The 10,093-nt window shown below is 34.4% G+C and overlaps 1 protein-coding gene across 1 annotated transcript in view; it reads left to right on the forward strand.

Annotated features, from left to right (window-relative positions):
• LOC138325134 (uncharacterized) overlaps window positions 1-10,093 on the forward strand; it is a 67,582-nt gene extending 57,489 nt beyond the window's left edge. Inside the window, exons 43-52 of the mRNA XM_069270582.1 lie at window positions 324-485; window positions 1,000-1,153; window positions 1,582-1,660; window positions 2,555-2,642; window positions 3,098-3,306; window positions 3,440-3,725; window positions 4,934-5,002; window positions 5,610-5,739; window positions 7,948-8,092; window positions 8,652-10,093. Coding sequence (XP_069126683.1) covers window positions 324-485; window positions 1,000-1,153; window positions 1,582-1,660; window positions 2,555-2,642; window positions 3,098-3,306; window positions 3,440-3,725; window positions 4,934-5,002; window positions 5,610-5,739; window positions 7,948-8,092; window positions 8,652-8,801 — 1,472 coding nt within the window. The 3' untranslated portion in view covers window positions 8,802-10,093. The remainder of the gene's footprint in view (window positions 1-323; window positions 486-999; window positions 1,154-1,581; window positions 1,661-2,554; window positions 2,643-3,097; window positions 3,307-3,439; window positions 3,726-4,933; window positions 5,003-5,609; window positions 5,740-7,947; window positions 8,093-8,651) is intronic.

Here is a 10,093-nt window from a genome sequence, read left to right on the forward strand (position 1 = left end):
TTATTATATGTGGACAATTACTTGTTTTTAATACAGTTTAAAAGCCATTATGATAGTTCGTAAAATAGGTGTCCGCTGCATTGTTGATTTATCCTAAGTTTTTGTATTGCCAATGTTTATCGATGAATTTTCAGAAATGTCCAATTAGATTTCATGTTCTATCACCAAAAATGGATAAAAGCAAACTGCTTAATGCTAAGCTGATATTGGAGAAAATATTCAAAGTTATATACATTTTACATAAACCATTCAAAATCATAATGTTATCTGCATGAAATGCCATCTGTCATAAGATACGACTAAGAATAGCTAGTGTTTTGTAGGAATGTCAAGCATATCCTGTGATCGACTGGTGGTGATGCAGGACTACCTGTCTGAAACAACTTTATCCAAGTTACACCTATTTGAGGGAACATTTAGCAGAATCAATAATAACTACTACCAGAGAACTTCTAGATCAAAGATGACCCTTGTATCTGACCCAGGTGAGAATTTTTTGTACAATTATGTGAACAGGTCGAATATAGAATGTATATATCCATCAACCATATGATATTAGTGAAATTGATGCAATTTCGCAATTGTGGGTTAGACTTTGATATTGTCAGTTGCAATGGACATAATTTTGCTGTAGAAGAGGGGGCTGTGGTGGCCGAGTGGTTAAGATATCCTGGCATATTACCTCAACCCCTCCACCTCTGGGTTACGAGTTTGAATCCAATGTGAAGCAGTGGCCAGGTACTGACTGCTGGTTGGTTCAGCAATAAACCTATTCCCTCTTTACATATCATAATGTTATCTGCCCTTGAAGTTAGGTAACAATTGCTACGTCATGGATTTGTAAGTGAAAGAATTGTCAATTCTCCGATAAATATGATGTTTCACTCATCAACGTTTGGCTTTACAATCAATACCTTTCCGCAAGAAAAGAGAACTTTGTAATGTATGCAAAAGCAAACTTCACACATTGTAATCCAGGTAGAATTTTCTCTATTACAGTACCCATGTCTGACATAATGACTAACCTAACATGTCACCCACACTTCAAAGTCTTCTCAAAGAACACACTTCCAAAACGTCATCACTATGCCAACAACCCCAGAATTGATGACATCATCATTGATGTAGAAAATGAATGGCTTGTCTCAGAAAGGTAAATGCATGAATTATTTCCGTTAGTAATATCTCAGACTAGTCAATATTATTCAGATGTTAGCTACATTGTTGTTTCTGATCCTAAAGTTTTGTGTCACCAATATGTTTATCTATAGATACTGAGAAATTACCATTAGTTCTTTCATCTGTGACCAATTATATATGTAATACTTTAAACCAACTTATATTTGTGACGACAGAATTTTGCATTTTCACAAATAATCCCTCTTTCCCAACAATTTAATTTCATTTTTGAAACCTCTTTGGTTCTAATTTGCCTGTATTTGAAACATTTTTATGGTGATATATTTTCGCCATTTCTCATTGCCCGGGAAATATGGGAAAGAGAGATTGGAAAAAATATTCTATGTAATAACTGCAGCTCTTTTATAAGACTTACAAGTGAACTTGTTTTTGTATTCAAAGGTCACCCACCACATCATCTCAAAAGAAGTTGTGTACTGGTGGAAATCATGGGTACGATAACACCTACAAGAGTATGCAGGTAATCTCCTGATATGATCTGATTAATGTTTACCCTTTTGCCACATTTGTTTCCTATTTCACCTGTTCAGAAAATTGTGACTTTTGAACAATTCACTGACGCAACAGTATCAGTAATGTGATGCATTTCAATATTTTAACAACAGTGTGATTATGAAAATGGGGCCGCGGTGGCCGAGTGGTTAAGATGTCTCGACATATTACCACAAACCCTCCACATCTGGGTCAAATCTAATGGGGGGTAGTTGCCAGGTACTGACATATGGTCGGTGGTTTTTCTCTCCGGCTTTCCTCCACTAACCTGGCACATCCTTACATGACCCTGGCTGGTAATAGGACGTTAAACTAATAAAACCCATTATGAAAATATCCTGACTAAGACAAATAATTATCAGTGTCTTCATACCTAGATTGCCTAAGCAATTACAGATGTCCTGGTAATCGTTGGAAAATTCTGTGTCACTTATTAATGAACAAAAAGCTAACAAGCAGTATTCTTATTCATTTCGATACCATCCATAGTCAACCTTACTCCTATACTTTTGACGCAATTCCTCAAATTGTATGGTGGATTCCACTAAATGAACTTAATTTCCTTTCTAGAGATCAAGTAAAGAATTATTTTTTATTTAAAGAATTATATTAATTAAGAACTATTTTCCTATCAAAAGATCAAGGTAAACAAATATGTAGACAAACACGATTGTTGTGTTAGTGTTATTTTGGACTGAAGAAGGCCTATAGTGACTGAATATATATTCCAAAGAAATGATTTTGATTTTACTTTGAATTTATTTTGGTCTTTTATTAGGGATTATTAATATACTAGCTTTGTACTGTTTTTACCTCATCAGAGACCAAGTTATTACCAGTACCAGTAATTGGTGTATTGCAGGCTTTATTTCTAGCCCATGGTCCAGCATTCCACCAGAACTTGACCGTAGAACCGTTTGAGAACATTGAGCTGTATAACCTTATGGCAGGTAGGTTTACAGTTGGCTACCAAGAGGATTTGACTGACATTTATTTTTCAATATTTTGCTGATCAAATATTTGCGATCATTGCAATGTCCTGCAAAATTGCAAAAATATCAACAATAGATATGTGAAAATAGTCAGCTACATGTTATCCTAAAACTTGCACATCCATCAATAATTCCTAGCTACAAACTGACATCCCCATTATTACAAAATTATATTTTTCATAATCAAGTGAAAAATGTTAAAAAATAATAACCTTTCCCTCTTTAAACTTTTGTTGAATGTTAAGTTTAGAACTTCAAAGCCAGGGGAGGTAACTTTGTTTTCCAATTTGAGCATGAATGTGTTGAATGAAACTATCATCACTTTATCAGAGATGGAGTTAGATTCGCAAATGTAATATTGGTACTAATTGATATAATGATAAGATAAATCAATATATGCCAATGCTTGGTAGATGTACTGGGTATAAGTCCTGCTCCCAACAATGGAACACACGGCTCACTGAATCATGTACTGAAGAACCCACGACAGGTCAGCAGGACAAGTCCGATGCAGGAATACACAGACTGGCTGATTGGTACAGTAACAGAAAGGTTTATACAGGAGTCGTTAAAGTACAGGACTCGGTGTCTGGACAGGTGTAACATCAATAATGGAAACCAGGTACGCATGATTAAGTAAGACACAAGTGTCTCATTATCTGGGTTAAACACAAGTGTCTTGTGTCTGGGTTAAACAAAAGTGACTTGTGTCTGGGTGAAACACAATTCTAACCTTGTTTTTGTACTGTTTGTAGACCAAAGTCAGTACTGAGGATCTCCACGTCCCCTTTGGTCGTCCATCACTTCTCATCTCACACTCCCAGACCAGTGTGTACATAAAGAGTTACCCTAGACATGTGACAGCCTACAGCACGGCACTGCTGTCCCCTCTCTGGGTCTCCTACACACAAGTCATCACCACCACGCCAGAGACAGATTATCCCGCCTGTGTACTGAGAGGCTGGGACCGGCCTCAATGTGAGCAGACTTCATTTACACAGAACTCACGACGGTATACATGGACACCACTGTATCAGCAAGGTAACAATGATTGTTCATCGGCAGATGGACTTAATTTCTCTTTGAACATTTGTATTTTAGAGTTTTAGCTCGTCAACCTAAATATTCAATAATTAGGGCCCACATTGAGATGTAGATGCTGTATAGTAATCAGGTTGTCTGTCTGTCCATTATATTTTTAGCCAACCATCATCAGATGGTGGGCTATTCAAATCGCCTTTCGTCCTTTCGTCCGCCGGCCTTCTCTCCCGTCTGTCCGTTAACAATTTTTGTTATCGCTATTTCTCAGACCGTACAGAAGGGATCTCTCATATTTCATATGTAGATCCCCTAGGGCCCTAGTTGTGCATATTGTCTTTTGGGACCGATTAGTCAACAAGATGGCCGCCATGCAGCCATCTTGGATTTTGATAGTTAAAGTTTGTTATCGCTATTTCTCAAACAGTACTTAAGGGATCTGTCTCAAATTTTATAAGTATGTTCCCCTAGGGCCCTACTTGTGCATATTGTGATTTGGGACCGATCGATCAACAAAATGGCTGCCAAGGAGCCATCTTGGATTTTGATAGTTGAAGTTTGTTACTGCTATTTCTCAGAAAGTACTGAAGCGATCTGTCTCAAATTTTATATGTAGTATGCATGAAAGAGTGTGAAAAGCAGAGAAAAGATCCCTCTTGTCATTGTCAGACATAGATCATTCTTTGGTGGGTGCCAGGATCCCTCTGGGATCTCTTGTTGTACAATTACATTGGAAAGAACTGGACTATTTTTCAAATTGCATAGGGTGATCTCCATGTCATCTAGGTCTGCTGCGTAACTTTTTGGGTTTACTTGTTTTAAAATATTTGTGCATCGGTCCTCTTGGATTTTGACAATCAGAGAAAAAATATGAAGAATTTGACTTATGTACTATTGCTTTCAAATTTGGTAGGATAAATTCACTCATTTGCCTTGTAAGTTTTTGAGGTTTCAGTGGCCATCTTTTATTTCAACTACAATTGATATAAAAGTAGCTAGCTGACAAACATGTTTTGAAAACATCAAACAATATTGTTCACAACAAAAGCAAAGGTTTGTGATCTTACGATACACAAATGAATAGTTTCTTGTCCTCAGTAGTGACACTAATACTTATGCTTTATACTGAATTTCTGTGTAGTATTTGTCTTTGTTTGCCTTTCATTTGTGTTAAGTTTTATTGACAGAATTTTGGATTGTGTTTTTACTAGCTAGGACCTACTCCTGGGAAAGCCTTATCTCCTTGAACTTTGTACCAATGCTGGAGAACTTCAGATTTGGTAAGTCAAAATAATGTGAATATATTAGTTGTTTTTGTGTAGTTTACCAAAGAGCAATATCAACTGATGGAAGTGAAGTCAGTGTCACCAAACTTTCGATCAAAATTCAGAGAAGTCAAGTTTCATGGTTATTATACATTCACTGGCATTTCTTGTTGTTGTTGTTGTTGTTTTTTAATGGTTCAATTGCGATATTTTATTTGGTCTTTTCATATAGGCCAGACATTTTATCATAAATCATGATGGCCCTAATTACAAGTCCTGTATGCTATATATAATGGTAGTAATTATTATAGTGGAATAAATCTATCATTGTTTTATCTAGTTTGAACTCAATTTTGAATGATTATTGCTCAAGAGTACAGTTACAGTATTTACAGTTGGTAGTAGACTAAAGGTTACACCCTTGTGCACACGGAGTACACTACCTGCAGTCTAAACCTCGTGCACTCCGTGTCTACCTGTAGTCTAAACCTTGTGCACTCCCTGTCCACTCGTAGTTCACACCGTGTGCACAATGTGTAACCTTTTGTCTACTACCAACTGTATCTTCCTTTATTAATTTAGAAGTGACATGTCTTTAAATTGATCATTAACTTGTCCACAGGTATCTGGAAAAGTGTACAGAACCTAACTGATAGATACTTAGAAGATTATAAAGAGGTCAATGTGATGACCGGTCCAATCTTTGACTACAACATAGACGGGCAGAAGGATGACCCCGTGTCAGTTCTCAGGTTAGTTGTCATGTCCATGTGACAGCCGAATCACTCTGTACCTATAAAACTTAAAATGGTTGAAGTTAGATTTCACTTTTGGTGTTTGAATATTTTAATTGACATGGATGTCAATTTTAATTCTATTTTAATAACTGTGTTGTGAGACCTTAACATTTGTATTCAATCCAATAACAACTTCCATAAAGGGCTTCGATATCCTAGAATTTCATTCAAATTCAATCTTTCTTTACTGAATCTAAATACATTTAGTAAATATGCGTATCATATGGTTTCTTAATTTGATTTTTTTTTTTATTTGTAAATTGATTTGTGACTTATCTGAATTACTGGTATTTTTTGTGTGAAGTGTCTCAATTTGGTCCAGTTAACCATTCACCCCTGAAGATACATTTGAACTCTTCTATTTCAAAAGCTAGAACAGTCCATTATGAAATTCCAGGGGTGAATAGTCTCCTCATTATTTTTATTGCCCTTGGAGCTTAAAAGGGTTGAATAAGAATTTGTTTTTTCCTATCAAAAATAATTTACATCAGTAAAATAAGAATATTAAGACAGTTTAATTACATTAGATTACCGTATATATTTTTACACTATTTGTACAGCTGATTACTGAAAGATACTTTTTGACAAAACACCAAAACAGCAAAACTGTTAACTTTATACTTGAATTTGAATGTATTATACAAAATTTAGTAGTTGTACCATTTGTTTTGACAAAAGTCCTGAAATATTTGTTTTATAGGAAAAACACAACGGTCAGCATCCCAACCCACTTCTTCTACATTCTGCTGATGGAAGTGAAGTCAGTGTCACCAAACTTTCGATCAAAATTCAGAGAAGTCAAGTTTCATGGTTATTATACATTCACTGGCATTTCTTGTTGTTGTTGTTGTTGTTTTTTAATGGTTCAATTGCGATATTTTATTTGGTCTTTTCATATAGGCCAGACATTTTATCATAAATCATGATGGCCCTAATTACAAGTCCTGTATGCTATATATAATGGTAGTAATTATTATAGTGGAATAAATCTATCATTGTTTTATCTAGTTTGAACTCAATTTTGAATGATTATTGCTCAAGAGTACAGTTACAGTATTTACAGTTGGTAGTAGACTAAAGGTTACACCCTTGTGCACACGGAGTACACTACCTGCAGTCTAAACCTCGTGCACTCCGTGTCTACCTGTAGTCTAAACCTCGTGCACTCCCTGTCCACTCGTAGTTCACACCGTGTGCACAATGTGTAACCTTTTGTCTACTACCAACTGTATCTTCCTTTATTAATTTAGAAGTGACATGTCTTTAAATTGATCATTAACTTGTCCACAGGTATCTGGAAAAGTGTACAGAACCTAACTGATAGATACTTAGAAGATTATAAAGAGGTCAATGTGATGACCGGTCCAATCTTTGACTACAACATAGACGGGCAGAAGGATGACCCCGTGTCAGTTCTCAGGTTAGTTGTCATGTCCATGTGACAGCCGAATCACTCTGTACCTATAAAACTTAAAATGGTTGAAGTTAGATTTCACTTTTGGTGTTTGAATATTTTAATTGACATGGATGTCAATTTTAATTCTATTTTAATAACTGTGTTGTGAGACCTTAACATTTGTATTCAATCCAATAACAACTTCCATAAAGGGCTTCGATATCCTAGAATTTCATTCAAATTCAATCTTTACTGAATCTAAATACATTTAGTAAATATGTGTATCATATGGTTTCTTAATTTGATTTTTTTTTTATTTGTAAATTGATTTGTGACTTATCTGAATTACTGGTATTTTTTGTGTGAAGTGTCTCAATTTGGTCCAGTTAATCCATTCACCCCTGAAGATACATTTGAACTCTTCTATTTCAAAAGCCAGAACAGTCCATTATGAAATTCCAGGGGTGAATAGTCTCCTCATTATTTTTATTGCCCTTGGAGCTTAAAAGGGTTGAATAAGAATTTGTTTTTTCCTATCAAAAATAATTTACATCAGTAAAATAAGAATATTAAGACAGTTTAATTACATTAGATTACCGTATATATTTTTACACTATTTGTACAGCTGATTACTGAAAGATACTTTTTGACAAAACAGCAAAACAGCAAAACTGTTAACTTTATACTTGAATTTGAATGTATTAAATACAAAATTTAGTAGTTGTACCATTTGTTTTGACAAAAGTCCTGAAATATTTGTTTTATAGGAAAAACACAACGGTCAGCATCCCAACCCACTTCTTCTACATTCTGAGCAGGTGTCGTAGCCAGAGTCGGGTTCCCTGTCCATCAGATCATTTAGTCACTCTGTCGTTCATCCTCCCACACACAGACACCATCAACAACTGTCAGGTTGGTACAAAATATGGTTGAACTTTTGTAAAAAGGACACCTGTCTATAAAAAGGATAGACTCGTCAACCTCTCTTCCCTGTTGTCGACTGGTCAATACTGGATATTAACATTCTTTCTTTGAAAAATCTCAAACTGATGATATGGGTTGAAATTGATACAAAAAGGTTATTTCTAATAAAGTCCAAATGATAGCATTAACCTTTGCCTGGTTAGATTAAATAAATACGCTCAATAAGTAAAGATGTCAGACATTTTCTTGAATGAAAACTTTCAGGGATGAGACTAATAATAACCTTTAAGTTAAGAGCAAATTAGTCGTTATTAATTACATCATTCTTGTATATAGAATGATGCGTAGGTTTTTCTTTTCCCTGTTTCAGTCTACTTTAGAGTGAAGAAAATTAGTCGTTATTAATTACATCATTCTTGTATATAGAATAATGCGTAGGTTTTTCTTTTCCCTGTTTCAGTCCACTTTAGAGTTAAGGGTAAATTAGTCATCATTAAACCATTCTTGTATAAGAATAATGCTTAGGTTTTTCTTTTCCCTGTTTCAGTCCACTGAAGACTATCTAGTGGATAATATGGCTCGGATAAGAGACATAGAGCTGCTCACAGATTTGGAGTTCTTTACAGAGTTATCTGTTCCTGATTCAATTTCCATACGGACCTTTCTGCCTCAACGACTATGGCACAAAAACAGATGATTGGAGATTTTTCATATGAACTTTAAAAAAATCACCTATCAGAGTAAACCAAACTTATTTTTATGTGCAGCTTATTTTTACCAGCGTTCGAATTTGCCAAAATAATTGCTCCGAAAAAAGATTAAACTACAAGCACAATAGAGCATCTCACATGTAAATCGCCATGAAAATGTGGTTGGGCATGAAAATGTAAAACAAAGGCAAAGCAAAAATAAAATGTTTCACAGTATTTTTAAGTTAAAAGTTTCAATGGTGCTACATTTTAATATTCATCGGTGCTAATTATAAAATGCATTCTTTTTTTTATTCATTATTTAATCAGAGACATACAATGTACTTTTTCTATACATATGTGTTTATTATCAAAGATGTGATACTTTAAAGCTATTAGTATTTGCCAAATTGTTTACAGTGGCACAAGAGAGTGTGATGGATGATTGCCTTTATCCATGGACTTGTATATATAGTGGTATTTAAAAACTATACATAAGGAGATAATGTGTACCAACTTGAACTTAAAACTATTTTAACATGAAATTGAATATTGTGCCTTTTGGCAGAGTTTATGAATTTTAATTATTCATCACCTCAAAATGATTTCAAATGGAAAACAGAATTTTAAATTCATGAGTATTTGGACATGTATGTTTTAAAAATAAAATCGCTGTGTCTAAGGGCATGAGGACACAGTGGAAATTAATACAAAATTTTCATACAACCATAATTTACTGCATTTTAACCAATAAGGGCCCAGGGCGCTTAAAAATGGGAAACAAATAAAGGGGCGCATAATAGAACCAGCCTTTCATAAAATTATTGCACAAATTAAGCCATAGATCGAATTGCAAAATAAATTAAAAAAAAAGAAACCTGCACAGCTTTCATATTTTCAGTCTGCATTTGCTTTGAGGTATAAGTGAAGTTGAGGCCTTTAAAAGGGGAGGGCGCTTATAGGACTGTGGGTGTTTATTGGGTAGAATAAAGTATGTGATATAGAATGTAAATGTCTCATAATGGTAAATCAATTACAGTAAAATCTGTCACATCTTCTTTCAATTAATATTTTAAAAAATGGTAAATTTCTGGTAACACTCTAGACCACTTTTATCAAATACATATTTTCATTTTATTATTCTGGACTGAGCTAATCATCTGTACCAGTACTATCTCTTTCAAAAAGTTTTTTTTAATTAGGAAATAAAAACCACTGTATTTATTTTTGTATTACTGTTCTACTTTTATACCTAATGTGTGTATATTTTATGTGATAAAATAAATTAATTTTAATTTTA

The sequence above is a fragment of the Argopecten irradians genome, chromosome 6, assembly GCF_041381155.1.
Source record: "Argopecten irradians isolate NY chromosome 6, Ai_NY, whole genome shotgun sequence".
Taxonomy (NCBI): domain Eukaryota; kingdom Metazoa; phylum Mollusca; class Bivalvia; order Pectinida; family Pectinidae; genus Argopecten; species Argopecten irradians.